Source organism: Fusarium phalaenopsidis, assembly GCF_050370095.1.
Source record: "Fusarium phalaenopsidis strain FUZ10S chromosome Unknown contig_32278, whole genome shotgun sequence".
NCBI classification, from domain to species: domain Eukaryota; kingdom Fungi; phylum Ascomycota; class Sordariomycetes; order Hypocreales; family Nectriaceae; genus Fusarium; species Fusarium phalaenopsidis.
This window is the reverse complement of record NW_028145417.1, coordinates 883,897-901,955: the sequence shown is the minus strand read 5'-3', so window position 1 is coordinate 901,955 and position 18,059 is coordinate 883,897. Positions and strand designations below refer to the sequence as shown.

At 52.5% G+C, this 18,059-nt stretch overlaps 5 protein-coding genes across 5 annotated transcripts; 1 reads left to right on the top strand and 4 right to left on the bottom strand.

The window, feature by feature from the left end:
- Positions 1–122: 122 nt before the first annotated feature.
- LRP88_00894 (uncharacterized protein) lies at positions 123–1,877 on the bottom strand (the record flags this gene model as incomplete). The annotated part of the gene is made up of 1 exon (XM_083237598.1): positions 123–1,877. One exon carries the CDS (start codon positions 1,875–1,877, stop codon positions 123–125), a length of 1,755 nt encoding a protein of 584 aa, XP_083106103.1.
- Positions 1,878–2,751: 874 nt separating this feature from the next.
- On the bottom strand, positions 2,752–3,947 carry LRP88_00893 (uncharacterized protein; the record flags this gene model as incomplete). The annotated part of the gene is made up of 2 exons (XM_083237597.1): positions 2,752–3,484; positions 3,541–3,947. 2 exons carry the CDS (start codon positions 3,945–3,947, stop codon positions 2,752–2,754), a joined length of 1,140 nt encoding a protein of 379 aa, XP_083106102.1.
- Positions 3,948–4,747: 800 nt separating this feature from the next.
- Positions 4,748–6,286, bottom strand: LRP88_00892 (uncharacterized protein; the record flags this gene model as incomplete). Its single annotated transcript, XM_083237596.1, has 1 exon — positions 4,748–6,286. The coding sequence occupies one exon, from the start codon at positions 6,284–6,286 to the stop codon at positions 4,748–4,750; it is 1,539 nt and encodes a 512-aa protein (XP_083106101.1).
- A 3,004-nt stretch (positions 6,287–9,290) lies between these two features.
- LRP88_00891 (glutamine--tRNA ligase domain-containing protein) lies at positions 9,291–11,439 on the bottom strand (the record flags this gene model as incomplete). The annotated part of the gene is made up of 6 exons (XM_083237595.1): positions 9,291–9,371; positions 9,421–10,247; positions 10,304–10,819; positions 10,875–10,948; positions 10,998–11,005; positions 11,059–11,439. The coding sequence occupies 6 exons, from the start codon at positions 11,437–11,439 to the stop codon at positions 9,291–9,293; spliced, it is 1,887 nt and encodes a 628-aa protein (XP_083106100.1).
- A 1,035-nt stretch (positions 11,440–12,474) lies between these two features.
- LRP88_00890 (transcription factor domain-containing protein) lies at positions 12,475–17,465 on the top strand (the record flags this gene model as incomplete). The annotated part of the gene is made up of 12 exons (XM_083237594.1): positions 12,475–12,956; positions 13,011–13,023; positions 13,078–13,319; positions 13,381–13,819; positions 13,883–14,028; positions 14,932–15,267; positions 15,326–15,514; positions 15,562–15,700; positions 15,756–16,207; positions 16,267–16,822; positions 16,877–16,971; positions 17,024–17,465. The coding sequence occupies 12 exons, from the start codon at positions 12,475–12,477 to the stop codon at positions 17,463–17,465; spliced, it is 3,531 nt and encodes a 1,176-aa protein (XP_083106099.1).
- Positions 17,466–18,059: the final 594 nt, after the last annotated feature.

Sequence of the window (18,059 nt, the reverse complement as noted above, 5' to 3'; positions counted from 1 at the left end):
ACATCAACTTGCACATATTAGAGCTATAGAAATGGTTTATGAATAAGTATTATCTCTATCTAAGTAGGGTATCACTCTATGAAAAGACACTAGCATGTACATATTCCTAGCCCGTCCATGCTCTACTTAACCCTGGGCTTGATCACCTTCATGCCGTTGGCGCTCCCCCATACGCTGTCACTCACTTTGGCCGGGATCTTGCGACCACGGAGCCTCTGGTCAATCAGCCACATGCCAACGACAAACTCTGCTCGTCCAAGAATGCCTCGTCCCTTGCGGTCAACGAGATCCCAGACTTCAGCCAACTCGTCTGCCGGCAGACGCGAACGCTTCCAAATCTCGCGCGCTATAACATTAACAACGTACTCTGAAGGGTCGTTGTCCATGGCATCTAAGGGAGAGTTTGGATAATCAAGTAAAAGCCCGCGATTAGAAGCCCATACAGCTTCATATCGCTTCCGCTCACGGGGTGTAATCTCTTCTCGCCACTTCTTTCTCGACCCTTCATGATGAGAATGCTTCCCAGAAGAATGGAGCTTGTGCAGAGGCTTCTTCTTGTGACGATCCAAGTCTTCATCTGATGCTTTGGCTGGCTGACGCAAAGTCTGCATCATGCGAGGTGACTTTTGTCGTCGAGGCAGTTGTGGAGCAAGGCTACCTCCCGTGTTGTGAGGTGTAAGACGAGCTGATGCGAGTGAACCTGCCACAATGGCACTTGTGAGAGATTCCAATGGGAGACTTGTAACTGATGAGCTTTGAGGGCGATGACGTCGGACCTCCCGAGATGGCGAAGACGGTGTACTAACCGTCGTTCGCCTTTTCGGAGGTAAAGTCGGGGGAGTTAATCGTTCAGGGGACTGAACTGAAGAAGCAGACACAAAGGTATCATCAGATGAGGCCGAGTCCGGTGTTGACGGCCGCTTCTCTCCAGGATCATGTCTTGGGCGAGAAAGCCTTGGGGCCAGTTGAGGAGCTGAATGCCTTGGTGTAACAGTTCGCGTCTTCTGGACGAAACTCTGGGACTGTACATTCGACTTATTCGTTCCTCGAGGCTGCGGCGGCGTAGGCGGGCCTGATTTCTTCGTCTTGACTTTGCGTTTCTGGGGATCCGGCGACGGAGGTGATAGGACTTGAGTTGCCTGACGAGTGATGATTTGCGGTGGTGTCTTTGGCCTCAGCACCGGCTTCGGGGGTCTAGTTGGCTTGGGTGATAGCACCTCTGGAGCTCTTATGGTGGCAGCCAAAGGTGGCGGCGTCACAGGGCGAGGCTTCGGTTTTAGTTTCGGCTTGGGTTTTGGCTTGGCCGTTGGAGTGTCGTCGAGATATGGCACTGGCTCCTCCGGAATACTCTCGGCCGAGTCTCTAGGCGCTCTAACTGGAGATCTCTTTGGAGAGGGTCGCTTCACGGGGTCGCCCGTCCGAGCCTGCTCGAACATGGAGATGAGGTTGCCCGTAGGCGGAATAGACCCCGAGTCCACGACATCGCCGCTGTGCGACGAGGCGCGCGTCCGTACCTTGGGGCTTGGGCTAGCGCTTCGACTGGCCGCCAACGTGGCCGCAATGAAGCTTGCGCTTCTAGCATCCGTCCTCCCAGCGGAACCCGGATGTAGCTGGACCGGACTCGCCCCCAACTGCTTCAACCTAGCAGCAATCGTCGCTCCATTATGCTCAACACCGGTAGCGCTCTCCCCCGTACTCTGTTCGGCGAGCGGCTTGACCGGGCTCCGCGGGCGTCCGGCTGACGGCGTCAGGGGGCCATTGCCTCTTCGCGAAGGCGGCGGCGCGGGCTTGTTCTTATTGAAGGCGAGCGTTGCGCCCTGGAGGGCGGCGGCGGCGGCATCGGAGGAGCCTGTGGTTTGGCTTGCGACGGGATTCATCGCCGTGAGGGCGACATTGGATGGGGAGTTTGTTTAGAGGATCACGAGGGCTGTAAGAGAGCGTCGGAGAGGGCGATGACGTAGGTAGGATAAAAAGAAAAGTTGAGATTCGTCGGATGAGGAGTGAGATGCGAGATCTCGACGTTGGAGATCAATCGCGGGGAAGTTAAAGAAGGAAGGTTGAGGTTGGAATGAAGCTGGGATAAACGCGGCAGCCACGGGAGCTGACATCAACCTGCCACCTGTAGACTTGACTTGACTTTCAGGGACCTCGGAGTGACAGTTCCACTTGCGAATGAGGACGCTAGAAGCTCTCTAGGTTTAGCGGCCGCTGTAAAAACGATTACGCCCCAATTTCCAGGGGTTCTCGCCCCTGACTATTTTTGGACCTTGTTACCGTTTTTGGTGGCTGCCTGTCATCCAGAGCTTGAGATTCGCGAACGTTGTCTTTGTTGTTGCCGAGATGCCCTTTGAGTGACATCTTTGTATCCATCGTGTGGAACGTAATCACCTGGACGACAAGGCTCAATAAACAATACTGGGTCAAGATTGCTCAAGGGTTCTACTCCACTATGTTCCAGAGGTCATGATGGGAGGGGAGTCCTGTCTCATGACGAGAGCGCCACAGACACGATCAAGACACTGCGGAAGTTTTCACTTTCATCCTCGGATTTCGTTAAGACGAGACATTATCGATAATGTTTTCAACTCGAGCTCTCATGTAAGATATGCATGTACCCATGGACAGACACACTAGTCAGTCAGGTGGCAAAGCAGTAAGCACTCAATACAAAGCTTCTTTCGTGTATTCATCACCTAGGCTTCCATCTTATCATCTGGCTACTCAATCCGCTGCTGTTCGGTTTACACAAGCTCATTTGTACTGTACCTTATCCGGCAACTCATATACCGCCACGGCATTTGAATCAGGAGCCTCGACCGCCCCTGGGACAGACGTCTGGGTGGACGGTGATTGCTGAAATCCTTGGGGCGATGGCGTCTGGTGGAACCCCTGAGGCGAAGGTGACTGCTGGAATCCTTGAGGAGGTGGTGTTTGCTGCCATCCTTGATAAGGCATTTGTTGCTGCTGGGCCATGACGGGATATTGCATCTGTTGCTGGGGAGGAGGTTGAACCTGTTGCACAGGCTGTGCCTTGTTCTTGTCTCGTCGGCGGATCAAGAAAATGGCTAGAACAACAATCGCAATGACTGCAATACCTCCAACCACACCTCCAACAATAGCGCCAATGTTGGTCTTGCTCCTTCCACCCTTCTCATTGCCATCATCCTCACTGGCGTCTTTCTCGCTCTCAGATTCGCTCGAGGCGGTCGGTCCAACTGTCACAGTCTTGGCCGCCTTGGGCTTTGTTGTTTCCGCATCAGACTCTGTTTCGTCCTTCGACTCTTCTGCTGTGGATTCCTTGGTCGATTCGGAAGGCTTTGTCGTCGCGGCTTCGTAGATGGTGATGTCCATGGTTGAAGTAGCAAAGTTGGCTGCTCCGTCGGGAAAGATCATGCTGCTGAAGCCGGCAGCCGTATGACAGGGATACTTCTTGATGCCGTTGGGCATATAGATGGTGAAGCAGAACGGTCGAGTGTCGAGAGTACTAAGATGCAATTCGTATTAGCAAGTTCTACAACTCCCCCTTCTTGAAAAACTCACCAAAACTGGATATTGGGATCTCGTCGGCAATTATCATCACACTTGTTATCGTCCGTGGCATCAGCCTGCCCCACACAAGCCGTCTTGAAGTCCTCGATGCCGCAAAAAGCGAGGTTGTACTTGTTGTTCTCCCACATACATGATGTGCCGGGCGAGCAAGTGAAGCTGTAGGTTGTGCTAGGAGTATAGAATCCGCAGAGAGTGTCGGGGGCGACAGTGATGTCGAGTGTCTCCGTCACGGTTCCATCCTCGCGTCTGAAGAGACCTTGAAGAGGTCGAAGAGCGCGAATTCTTGCTGGGGCTGTGGGTTCTGGTCCTTGCGGTGGTACATCAGAGGCATTGGTGTTGTCGAGGAGTGCACATGCTGCTACAACCGCCACGGCAAGCCATCTCATTGAAGAACCCATACTGAAAATGATGAACAAGAATCAGGAAGGATGAAAGAAGGTCAAGTCCAGCCTCTCAAGAGAAATTCGCTTTTCAGCCTTGGGAGCGGGCATGCAGCCATACCATCATGACCCATGTCGAATAAGTAAGTCTAAAGGTGGGCTTGACTAGCTTCAAACGCGGCCGGTCCCCTTGGTGCAGCGATGTGATATCGAGGTGGCTTAGGAACGAATAAGCGCTTAGGTGCTTTGGGACAGAATGGCACATTGTTATTTTAAGTGAGAAGAGGCTTGCTTTCATGTTGCACTTGTCAAACTTGAGTTGTTGCAATATAGCGCGCTGCTCCGGCTCCCGGTTTGAGCTAGATACAACTAAGACGAGCCCTTTCTTTTCCAGATAACTCATTTCTTAAACTCCTTTGAGCAAACATGTTGGACTCGAGACTTGGCCATGCTGAAGGATCAGGGTTGCGTTGAGGCGGCATCAAATTTGAAGCCATCGACAGAGGGACAAGGGTATTGGCTGCTAATATCATACCCCTGTCTCCCCAGTGCCGATCCTCGCAATTTCCTAATTGAACCGGCCTGATATCCATCCGAACTCAGCCCTGCCAGGCGTGCAAAAGCATGCAACTTTGGTTTCATATAAAGACCTCAGAGAGTAGCATTCATTCACCTGAGAATCCCATTAATATCTCTTATATAATCACACTACAATTATTCTTTCAGTTGAGTATAAACCGAGTCGCTTCTGGTGATTTCAAATTGTGCGCTACATCTCCCGACTCTTTACTCAGATTGCTCATGAGGAATATCCATGACTAGTTGAAGGGCCAAGGGCCGCTCGGTCGAGACAGCCGAACTTGCCAACCATCTTCAATCTTTTTGACTTGCACATGGATAGCAACCGGAGTGTCAGTTAGACGATGTACCCACGTACCTTCTCCCATATTGTCCTGCCCTCGTTCATAGAAATGGCCAGCCAGTTCCCTGCTCGCAATTTGACGGAGATCAGCCTTCCCAATGCTAGCCATGGCATTTGACCAGCTTGCCCATTTCCTTTCAACAATGTCATGCTGCACCACGGCGTCGGTTCCGAGAAGATAGAAGAGGACTAACAGGGGGCAGGGCTGGCCATTGCCCAGGTCCACATCCAGCTCTACCATGCCCTCCGCCGTGCGTATAAAGGCCTCTCTATATGGGTCCCATTGTCCTCCTGGGCTGACATTGACTATGGTGAAGGGGGTCGAAGTGGACACATGAATCATAGACGAGGCCAGACTTATGGCTGCACTCCCCCGGGAAATCACGTTGATCTGTTCTGGGGGCAGCCATCTTCCTTCAAGCTCATCAAGCTCAGTCTGGAACAGCTGGTCGGTCTTGACTCTGGCATAGCCGTCTGGAAGTTTCTCGAGAAATATCCCCCCCTGGGCACCGGTCAAATCCGGTATCTCCTTGAAAAGATTCAGGGGCATAAAAATCCCTTGTCCCTTGACAACCAGGAGCTCCATATCGTCAAAGATGACACCCCGGTTCGACACGCGCACATCTCCAGAGTAAAGCCGGTACATGGAGCCTTCAGACGAAGCGTACGCGAACTCGTCTGGGCTGCGCGCGAATATGCCCCGAATCCTAGCACCTTCATCGGCGTCGGTTTTCCAGGCGAATAGGGTGAGGTCGGCGACCCGTTGGCAGATCTCTTCCTGCAATCTCAAAAAGGCCTTTTCTCCTTCTCCGTAGAGCATCGGTAGGTTGACATCAAAGATGCCAAACAGACAATATGCAATGTCCTCGGCTCTTGTTGTCTCCCTCCCCGCCGCCCACGACATACGATAGACGACGTCAATTGTGCTGATATCACATTCGCCCAGCAGAACGTCTGAATCGATCGTTGTAATCTTGGAAATAACCTCATGAAGCTCAATTTTCGAACCGAGAGACTCCCAATCCCGGTTGTAAAAAGTAAGAAACCTGGGCGCGATGAGCTCCTGCAGCGTCCATCCGCGACCGAAACTTGAGTCGACGGTGGTCTGGTGATAGTCGGAGAGATAAGCGTAGCAGTATTGTGCATCCTTGTACCAGCGAAACATGGAGTTGATGGCCTCGGACAGCTCAGCGCTGCTGGACTTGTCGATGCAGCAGGTATCGACCCAGGCGTAGGGATAACCTTGGCTCTTGGCGAAAAGGCAAGTCATCTCTATCTTGGCAAATCCTTTCCTCGTTCTGGCGAATCCAAGGTCCTGAAACTCTTGGAACGAGACCTCTTCATCCTCCCAGGTATGAGAGAGGATGGCATACTTGACGGTTTCGGGGTTAACCACAGACTCGAGCCTCAAAGTCTCGGTATTGATGAGCCACATGTTGAAAGGCTTTGACGGGGTTGATGGGTTACAGACTGCGTTTCGGTGGCGGGGGGAGAGTTATCAGAAATCTGTCGATTGTTGCAAGGTTGGAAAAGGTCGAGAGAACGGAATCAGGCTGTGGGAAGCGAGGCAGATTCCTGTCCTGTTGTGACCATGCAGTCAGCCCAACCCAAACCTTCAGCCCAGCCATGGATGTCGACGACCAGGCTGGCGCTTAACTAGATTCATGTGTCCTCTCAGAGGCACTCACACGATTGGACAGATTATGGGGGGCATTTGCTCGGCAGCATACAAAATTCTATGTCTCCTTTTATATTCCTTGCCAAGTATCTTTTGGAAGCCTATCTTCTGAAAAGTCAATTCGTCTTGTTTATCTAGACCACAGCATGGTTACCAGAGGTTACAACCGCTCGGCTCAGTGCATAAGTATTTCTGTATTTTACGACTAAACGTACTATGCACATGCTGCTCAGACTATCCAACGCCGTCTTAAATTGGTAGTCAACTCTGTATAAACTAGTTGGGGTTAACTCAACGCTTCCAAAGGCGCATGACATTCCGTGCTGAGACAAGGTGCCTCCATAGCTATTTTCCAGCTACCCAATTGTATCTCTTCTTCAACCTGAACAAGATGAGCGTCGCACAAATCCCACCGAGAACCCATCGTCTCTCCTCAACCTCACCTCATACTCTCCTACACGCTTCTCAATGCCATTAGGCTCATCCAAGCCCTTACTAGCCTGTTGCCTTAACTCTTCATCAACTTCCATACAGACCGGTAAAAGAGGGTCATCCTTCCATGGTCTCATGCCAATCTTCGCAGTCTGCACAACCTCAACAACAAGATAGACCATAGAAGCACCCACCATGACCGCTGGGTATACGATCCACTCCCATCTCACCACAATAACAACTTGACTTGTGATGGCCGTGCCCCAGTACCGTGCGTCCATTGGTGAGTCAGTGCCGTTGATCCGCACAGCATTTGTCAAACTGCTTGTGAGACGATCCATCCAACCGTGAATATCATCGAAGGCATTGAACAAGCTAAGAGCAAATTCTGTCTCCCGTACTCCGTAGGTACCAATGCTGCCTTCAAAGGTTGTTTTTGCAAATTCCCTTACATCATAAAGCAGCGCCCAATCCACGGTATATTGGTCGCCCGTGGCCGTATTCATAGAAGACGGTATGTTGGCGAACGTGACATTGTCGGACAAGTATGATTCGTGATCAATCGGTACTTCACTCCAGGTTTCCATGATCCTGTCACTCAACTCGCCCATTTCGACCCGGATTTCCCGTGTCTGAAGGCAATACCACAGCGCACACTCAGCGGCAATAGAGTCGTTAATCATCACCATCGGTTGTGCCGTCACCCTGCTTTCTGGGACACCGATGGCACCAAACTCAGCAATCACATTAAAGGCCTCACGTCTTGGTATATTTGAGGATGAGGTGAAGGCGCGCCCAGAACCTGGGCCGGTGGCGAAATGCTTTCCAATGCGAAAGGGGTATGGAGGGCCGCATGCATCCCTTTCCAGTGTCGTGCCATTAGGTATATCCAGCGCGCACGTCGTCTCGTTCACATAGGTGAAACGGAGATCATCTGTAACATCCAGACAAGTCCCACAAACGCCAATTGTCGGGATAATTGGCCATGTGCAATTACCGGTCGGGCATTGCACTTGCGGTATGCCGATGCTGGGTGCCATGAAACCATTGTACATCGCAATCTTAGTAGCCTGTACTGAGCATCCGGCAGCTATCAGTATATGCAGATGCAACAAGGGAGCAAGAGTTCTGAGGGAAAGCCAAGATGATTTGAGTATTGTAACTGACTCACGGTAATCCCCATCAGATCCCCCATATTTCAGCCACGTCGTGCGAGCAACCTGTCCTGTAGCCGTTGCGGAACGAAGCTCGACTTGGTCAGTACGCAAAGTCACCAGCTGTTGAGAAAATAGACCGAACGCCTGGGATAGAATCGACAGTGCCGCGCCAAAGCAGGCCACATGGCTGGAATCACATGTTATCTTCTGCAGCTCCAATCAAATAAGTAGGTTACTTGCCTTCCCTTAAACCGGTATAGAAGTCGAGCACTCCCCCAGCTCCCTCTTGAAGCCTCATCTAGTAACGCATAGTGTTTGAGAGGGAAGTACTCCATCCCACGACGACTCGAAAACCGGTTCCACTTTGCCTGGGCGAGAAGGCTGCCCACCGTACACATCAATGAGGTACGGCATATCGTCGACAATGTGGCGATGAGGGCGTTAAGTGTCAAGGTCTTGCTTGGCCAGCTATCTTGCGGTTTGCCGTTGTAGCGTGCAAGCACTCCGACTTGCGCCGCGAGGCTGGCCAAGGAAAGAAGGCAACAAAGTGTTTCCAGAAACCACCAGCTAAGCCCTGATGGTGGTTTTGGGGGTTTTGCAGTTATTGGCGATGCGTCTTCGAAAGTGGGCGACGCATTCTTTCGTCTCTGCTCAGACTCGTCAATAGAATCGTCAGCGAGGAGTCGGATACGTTGATGATCTGCTCTCTCGGCAGTCTGAACATCTGCATCTGGTCGCCCTAGGCCCGATTGTGGTGGCGACGCTGGTTGATGGCCGTCTACATGAGACATCGTTGAGCCAACCCTGTAAAGCGTGGTTGGACAAGAGAAATGCCAAGAGCCGAAGCAAGTCATTTAAAGACCTCGCTTTTATGGCGCAGTCGAATGCAGGACTCGTTGCCAAGCGTAGGCGGTCGATCTGTCGTGGTTCACCCAATTAGCACCCATGGAGGTGCTTCCAGTGGCTTGCTTATGAGCGAGTGAAACCTCTAGCTTGCTCAACCTGCATGGAAACAAGGCAGATTCATTCAGTTAGCCTTGATCTTCATCGTGCAAAGGAAGGCGGAGTAAGGCCGCTCTGTTGTTATAATGGTGTGATAGGGGTGTGCAATGTGCAAACCAAAACAAGCATCGATCTTGGAGATGGACTCAATTTTACACTACGACATTTTTCTAGTTCTTTCCCGAATCCTCCTTCAGTGATACAATACGGTTCAGCACAATCTTGTCGTCTGTGCTGTCCGAGTCCATGGCCTGCAAGCACATTAGTTGGGTTACTTTCACCAGGGCAATAAGCACTCACGAAGTAAGCAACACGCATGGCCTGGAATCGGACGGTTTCCGGTCCGCTATCTTCGCTCGTTTCACCGGCGGTAACGGGCCAGGGGGCCCTCTGGCGAACCTCGTTGAAGCCCTCCTCGATCAGAGCATCAGTGTAGACAACCTCGCTGTTGGGGTTGATGTCGTTCAGGAAGCCACCCTCAACACTAGTTGGGTCATCCGACTTGAAGAGAGGGCTGTGCACTCGAACCTCCAGCTTGATGGAGCCATCAGGCACCCACTGGATGTATGTCTTGGGCTTGCTCTCCTTGTCGAACACAGCCTTGATGCTGGTAACCTTGCCCGACTCGTCCTTCTCAAAGGATGTGGCCTTGATCGGGTGGGGGGCGTTGAGGAGGCCGACGGTCTTTCCAGGGGCCAACCGGAAGTAGCCCTTGATGTCCTCCTCGCGGAAATCGGATCGGTCGATGTAGACAGTCTTTGTCAGGCGGACCTTGTGGTTGCCGAACTTAGGGTCCTTGGGGGAGTAAGGAACCTCGAGCTCCTGGGTCTCCTTAAGGTCTTCAATGGTGACAGCGACAGGATCCAGGACGAGCATCAGACGGGGCACCGTGTTTTCAAGGTAACGGCGAACACTCTGCTCAAATCGGGTGATCTGGATGAGGGTCTTGGCAGTGGTGACACCAAGCTCGTTGACAAAGGACAAGAGGGCACCAGGGGGGATACCTCTACGTCGGATGGCAATCAGAGTGTAGAGACGAGGGTCGTCCCAGCCTCGGACGATACCACCCTCGACCAGCTTCTTCAGTGCTCGCTTGCTCATGATCGTTCCGCTAACGTTGAGTCGGCCTATAAGATTTCATGTTAGAGTAACCAACCAACTCGTTCGATATAGTTCGCCTTACCAAACTCGCGCTGCATAGGCTCGTACACCTCAAGTGTCTTGTTCAGCCACTCGTAGCTCTCTCGGGACAGAATGAATTCTGTAGTGCAGAGACTGTGGGTAATGCCCTCGAAACTGTCGCAAAGGCAGTGTGTGAAGTCATAGGTAGGGAAAATCTTCCACTCGGGAGCTCGGTGGTGAGGCTTCTGCTTCTTGGGTATCCGGTATGCGGCAAGATCCCACATCTGGGGGTTTCCACTGGTGATGTCCTGCTTCATGCGAAGGAAGGCGGCCATGGGCTCGTATTTGCCGTCATGCATGTCCTGGAACTTCTGGAGGTTCGTCTCGACGTCCTGCTCGGCGTGCTTGCATCGATATCGAGGGCCCTCCTTGCCATCCTTTCCTCCACGCTGAAGCTTGATCTCAGCCTCGTTACAGTGGCAGACATAAGCCTTCTCCTTCTTAATGAGCTCCTTGGCAAGGTCGAACAGCTTCTGGAAGTTGTCACTCGAGTAAGTGATGTCGGCGGGAGTGAAGCCTTGCAGAATTCGCATTAGATTCGGGCTTCAACCAAGCTGACACCAAAAACTCACCCAGCCACTTGATAATCTTCAGGATCCATTCAAAGTAGACTTCCTCCTCTTCGTCGGGGTTCGTATCGTCGTATCTTGGCCTTCGTCAATCGCAGCTCTCATCCTTCGACACCTGTAACGTACCTAAGAATCTACCAGCAATTAGTTTCATGTTTCAGCTCCATATCAGGGGGTTCAAGCTTACCGTCTTGCCACCGTGGAAGCGCGCAAAGCCAAAGTCAATGGCAATGGCCTTGGCATGTCCCAGATGAAGATATCCGTTCGGCTCGGGAGGGAATCGGGTGACGACAGGCTTGACAGGTCGCTCCTTGTAGACGTCGGAGAGGAAGCCCTGCTTGAACATGGCATCGGGATCCAGCTGGGTGGGCTCCTGGGCCTTGGGCTTGGGGGCGGCAGCGGGCTTAGGATCCTTCGCCTTCTGCTCCCGCGCGGCCTGGGCAGCAGCCTTCTTGGCTCGCTTCTGAGTGCGCTTCTTCAGCTCATTCCTCGTGACCTGCTCTCCCGTCACCTCGTCAAGGACCAGCTTAACAGTGCCCTCGGTCACCTCAGCGACAGGGTCCGACATGGTGAGAATGGGTTTCGAGGTCGATCGATCGGTATTTCTATCGTCGTCTGCTCTCGCAGTCTCGGTACTCGTGGAGGTAGCTCAAGTTTGTTTGATCTTTGAAGTCGTGGTGGGGTTATTTTCTGGCGGTGGAAACTTATCATCGGAAGATGCTTGGTGGGGGAGGGGCGATGCGCACAGTCATACGCCGCAATTGGATGGGATTGACTCATACAGATAAGCGATAAGCAAGACAGCAGTGCCTAAGGTACAGCAAGCTGAGAATATGTCTGTTGATGTAACACCAGTATGTGCCTAGAAATTGAGCTGGAATTTGTTCAGGAACCCAATTATGCGACCGTTGAATCCTGCTGGCTGTAAGATGGGTGATTCAGTCCACTACATAGCTCACGACCCGGTCTAAAGCTGGCGGATTGATTTCTTGGCCATTGAGTTCAAGTTCCTAGCCTAGGGTTAATTATCCGTCCAAGGGATTCACAGAGCTTCAAAGGACTTACCGTCAGGGATTACAGGCGGATATATAGACCACAGGCACTGGGTAATTGGTGACAGGAACAGTTAAGACATTGGAATGACATGCTTTCCTCTCCAAACCAAAAGATAAATATTATTCCATCATGATAACCTTCCAAAAGCCAAGCCCGGACCCATACTTGGAGGGTTGTATAGTTGGATCTTAAGAACGCGAAACGGCTTCGCATAGATTGGTGACTGGGTGAGTTTCTGGTTACCCTACGCCGAGGGCCCGAACCATATTTAAGCCCAGATACAGAGTTGGAACATCACCACATGTCTCTAGACATCATAGGAAGGTCGGTCTTATTTTTGACTGCCGGAAAAAGACCAAGCGGGACTGTCAACTAGTTCTTCATGTCATTGACGCCTCTTGACATTGTCGACCCACAAGAGAGACCGTCGTCGGAGCGGAGTTCTTGTCATCTTCGTCCGAGAATCCAGTATATAACTGTTCTCCGGGACTGAAAACGTCCTGAAAACTTGAAGTTGAATGTTACAATCTTGTGTTGAAGTCTCACAATGTCTACTACTACAACAGCCGTGGAGCTCTGTGAGCCCATAGAACGGACTTCTCGTGGTCCATACATGGCCGACACCAAGCACGAAGCAGACTCATCAACAGACGAAATCCTAAAAGTTTCCCGACTGGCCGATTCCACTGTCCCGGATGGCGGGTACGGCTGGATCATTGTTGGTAGCGGCGCCGTGATGCTCTGGTGGGCTCTCGGGACGACATATGCATGGGGAGTGATGCAGAGGGCGCTCGTCGAGGATGGCTTATCAACGCCCGCAACGCTCTCGTTCATCGGGTCGCTGGATGCAGCCCTGATGTCGGCTCTCGCGATTATAAACTCGAGGCTGATGCGGGCGATCGGGATGCGAAACACGGCAGTGCTTGGAGTAACCGTGATGGGTGGGAGTGAGATTCTGAGCTCATTCGCCGTCAAGAACCTGGGGGCTCTATTCTTTACCTCGGGAGTGTTGATGGGCACTGGTGTTAGGTAAGTTGATATGGCCCCCCTTTGCTCATGGAATACGATCTAACAAGAGTCCAGTCTGTGTTCAGTGGTCAGTTTCATGTCTACCCAAGGAGGGTGACACCAAGTTAACGTGCGTCAACAGGTTGCCTTTGCAGTGATTGCGCAATGGTTCAGCACCAAGCGTGGTCTTGCTAATGGCCTAATGTTTGCCGGAGCAGGATTTGGCGGTGCCACGCTGAGTTTCGCCGTCGATGCTCTCATCCAGAAGCTCAACATCTCGTGGGCGTATCGAATTCTCGGCCTCCTCACTCTAGCCACCGGCCTCCCGGCGGCCTGGGCTATCAGAGAGCGAGCCCCGACTCACACTCCAGGATTCATCGAATGGTGAGCGACACGACGAATTCGCAATGTTCCATTGCCAGATATGATTTGCTGACACATCCAGGCAATTGTTCAAATCATTCACCTTCGATCTGGTTTTCTTAGCCAGTGCGGTGGGAACGTTTCCGCTGTTTGTGCCACCCTTCTTTCTTCCGTTATACACAAAGTCACTCGGGTTCTCGTCGACCACCGGAGCAGGGTTGGTGGCGGGTTTCAATCTTGCGTCGGCGTTTGGGCGGATAGCCTGCGGACTGGCTTGCGATAAGCTGGGATCCCTTAATACGCTGTTCATTTCGCTCATCTTGGCGGCGATTAGCATGTTGGCGATATGGCCAACATCAACGACTCTGGCGCCCATGATCGCCTTCGTCTTGATCAACGGGGTGTCGAACGGCGGATTCTTTTCCACAATGCCGACCGTGGTGGGTAACGTTTTTGGCAGCGCACGGGTCGCCATGGCGATGAGCATGATCCTCACGGGTTGGGCTGGCGGATATTTGATGGTAAGTTGGGCCGGGGCGGACGAAATGAATGACGAGAGATCTGGCTGACGCTCGTCATCGCAGGGTGCGCCCATCGCAGGTTACCTCCTCGAGGCGTATGGAGGTGCTGACGCTGGGCTGCAAGCATACCGACCAGCCATGTTTTACGCGGGATCTCTGGCTCTTGGGTCCGCGGGGATGGTTGCAACGGTTCGATTGCGCAAGAACAGGTCGCCTTGGGCCAGACTCTGAAAAGACTTCAGCTTGCGTGAGAACAAGTGTCTCCATGGTGTATTGCGTGTAACTGATGGGATGCGAGTGATGGTGGTTGTCGAAAAAAACGGTGGTTATGACGAAGGAGAGACAGGGTGGGGGTCACCCACGATGCGTTTGGACGAGACTTGGGATGAGCCAAAGATTTGAATGGCTTTACGTATCCTTTACAAGGAATATGAATGGTCGAGACGCTGCGTGAAATAGACTCCAAGGCAAAGCCCCCATTTCCGACATCCGAACCCCCCATCGAGGCGTGGGATTTCTCAATCAGCAGCAAAATCGTCATCCCCAATGTCAATGTCGTGATATGCCTGGCAGGTGTTGCAAGCGGTTCAGGTGGAGTATCAGCCCACATAGCGCCCGCTGGCAGTGGCTGGTGCTCACCTGGGGTGCTCATACTCCCCGAGAAAGGCCTGTGGCACAAACCCACCTTGGCCGGCGACCCGGTCTCGCGGAGGGAGAGCTAGTCGTCAACGGCCCCTCGGCAGCCTTAGGCCACCCTGAGCCCTCGCACGCCATCGGCTGCTCGCCATGGGCAATTGGCAACATCACTAAAGACCTCGCGAGGTCCTCCCGACAAGCGACTCTTGAGTGTCAATCGCATCGCCATGGGCTGCCGAGTTTGTCGCGCGAGAAAGGTGTGTTTTCCCTGCTCTTCTGGTCGAGTCCGACTACCGAGATATGGTCTTCTGACTCTGTGTGTACTTGGTGTAGGTCAAATGCGACGGCCGACCCAACGGGTGCCGCAATTGCGAGCGCCTCCAGCTTGAATGCGTCGACGATGACGGATCCAAGTCTGGCCGTCGTTCAGTTCCAGTATCTCTTCGAAAGATCCGGACATACCGGTCCTGTACCAGCTGTCGCGTCTCCAAGACCAAATGCGACGGCGACCGCCCGAGATGCTCGCGATGTTGCGCGAGGGACCTCGAGTGCCAGTACGACGGCGGCTCGGCTCCTCGCTGGGCCCGCCACCTGAGCAAGGCGCCCACCTCGGCTTCGACCGAAGAGGATTTGAACTCTTCTCACGATGCTTCGTCCATCGCCGAAGAAAGTACCACGTCGCGAAGCTTGATCCAGTCCCGAGAGACCGACGACGCGCCGTCCAAATCTCAGAGATCCATCACCCGAGAAACGAGCAACGCCGCCCCCCCGATTGATTTTTCCGACGACACCGAATTATCTATTCATTCATGGTAAATATTTCAAACGCTTTACCCATGGAGTCAATATATATAAGTCTGACATTTATAGGCTTGTGTCACCGGATCTTCCGTCCGGAAACAATATCCGCACGGTAGTTGACCACTACTTTGCAAACATCCACCCCCTCCGATGCTTTGCTTTTGTACACAGGCCATCTTTCACTCGGCAACTTGATAAAGGCCTTGAAAATGACGATGAAAAGGCCTTGCTGTATACTATTTGCGCACAGGGAGCCAAGTATGACATCTCCCATCCTGCCCTCGGACGCATTACTGATAAGCTAGATTCTATGCTTTGAGCCTCGAAGTAGAAGATCAGGATGCCAAGGCGAGCCTGATCCGCGCTGCAGGGAACCGTTGGGCACAGAAAGCTGAGCTTCTGGTTCTTACCAACTTTGGCAAGATTTCCATCCAAAGGCTCATGGTACGTCTCGCCGGAACCTCGCTTGAGGGCAATAAACTGATATATACTTCCTCAGACATGTGTTCTACTCTACGATTTCCATTTCCGCTTGGGAGAATACACACAAGCTCTCATGCTGAGTGGTCTCGCCGTCCGGATGGCCCACGCCTTACAACTCAACGTTGAATACTCCCCTGACATCCTCTGTGCCGAAGCAAACGAATCTGCCCCGCCGGCCGTCGAAAAGGAAAGCCGCAGAAGGCTTATGTGGGCTTGCTACATATTGGATGCCTGGACGGGTAGCGGCGTTGACCAGTTGACTCTGCTGCGTGAAGCAGATATCAAGATCCAGTTGCCGTGCAATGAACGGAATTTCAGGCTCCGGATCCCTTGTGTAACGGAAACCCTTGGCGTGGGACACGTTTTACAGTTTCTCCCTCCTGCCATTGTTCCACGAAGACCGGCTGCCAACATGGGTATCATGGCTTACTACATCCGAATCGTCACGCTGTGGAAGCGGGTTGTCAGGTTTGTTTGAATCTTTCAGCTTCCCGAAAGAGATTTCAGATTTCTAACCCTAGCCACAGATATGTCAAGCACTTGAATACGAGCCCGCCTCCCTGGCTTCCCGAATCCGACTTTGCTGCCCTTGATGCCGACTTGAGGTCATGGGGTCGGCATCTCCCCGAGTTTATCTCATACTCCACCGATACCATCTACGCCCGCCTGGAGTCGGATCAGCTCGGCTCACTTGTCGTACTTCATTGCACATATCACCACAATCTTCTAGATCTGTACAGAATATCCATGCCGGATTTGTTCAAGTTGATAAAACCCTTCTACTTCCCGCCCAACCAGCAGGAGTTTCTCCAGTCTTTGCAAGCCGACTGCTTTTACCACGCTCAGCAGATTGCGAGCATTCTTTCCGAAGCTGTTCGCCATGGAGCACGTTATTTGGCCGACAGTCTGCTTCCCTGTTTTGCTTATGATAGCAGCCGGGTTATGCTCTACTACATTGCTCGATTACTTGATCTGAGCAGGCCTGATGCCGAAACCATTGTTGCAGACGCCATCAACGCCGTTGAAAGCAATAGCAAGATCTTGAGGACTATGGCTGCTTTGTTCCCCCTGGCTGATTCTCTGGTGAGTGAAATAGCTTTGGAATATTAACGTGGAACTCGCTAACCATAGATCCAGGCCACTACAACGGAGAGATGGCTGGCCAAGATTCGCAAGACCTTCGCGCAAGATGAGCATATGAGTGACATGCCTCGGCAGGATGATCAGGATAAGTGAGTTTTTAGGCCTATGATTCTGATGTAATTGCTAACTTGGCGGCTTTAGATCACCAGTGCTTCCTGGAAGCTCCTCTCAGAGCAGCCCCGATGATACCCTCGGAGCGCTCGGTTTGACTCGCCTAGCCCGCGGCGAGGTTCAAGACACTAAACATGCAGAACATGACCCCTGGCATAGGGGCAGTGGAAGTGTCAGCCCGACCATGAGCAGGGCCGGACTTGGAAGCAACTCGGGATCAGTCTCGGGTCGGCGACCAACCACCCAGCTCGAGGAGACGCCGGCGCGATCAAAACTCCAGCATGAACAGCCGGTGGCTTTGAGAACACCACCAGGAACCTTGACCTCGCACATGGACAACCAAGCAGTCGACCTGAGCGACCTGCAAAACTACTTGTCCTGGGACATGTATGGCATCATGGAAATGAGCGAAGCGGGCCTGAAGGCTGGTATTGAAGGTAACGCTCTACCATCCTGGACAGGCGCGAAGTAACCCGGAAGCCACTTTTCGAAGCAAGATATGAGATCGCCCAGAAAACCGAGTCACCGGGCTGCCATTTCGGTGCTTGGCAAGCAATTTTGTCATCATGAGAGTTACAACCCCGCTCACGATGCGCTCCGGGCCGTCGGCTCGGATCATCGCTCGCTGACAAAGTCACACAACCGTCACGCGATGAACGGCGTCGGGTTTGGTCACTTCAATGATACATGTCTAGGCATTATCCATGGTGCTCTGGGCTGTCATATTAAGACTTGGGGGTCAATTGCCTCGGATTCACGGCATACGCCACAAACGCTCCTTCAACACTATGCCTATGTTGCTGGTGATCGCCTTGGACGTTGGTTGAGTATCTGTTGGATCACTGCAGAGGTCCAATCATCTTCGCGGATTCTGCATGACGGTTGGCCTGGAGAATGGGAACCTTCTTCACACCTATGGTGGAAGTCGGACGACTAGCGACAGGGGCCTATGTGTTGGACAGGATGACAGAACGAGCCGAAGGAACTGCGAGAGCCCCCACACAGCCAAAGCCCCAAGTTCCAAACGCGAAACAAGCTGTTGTTTTGCCAAAGTTGTATCCCAATC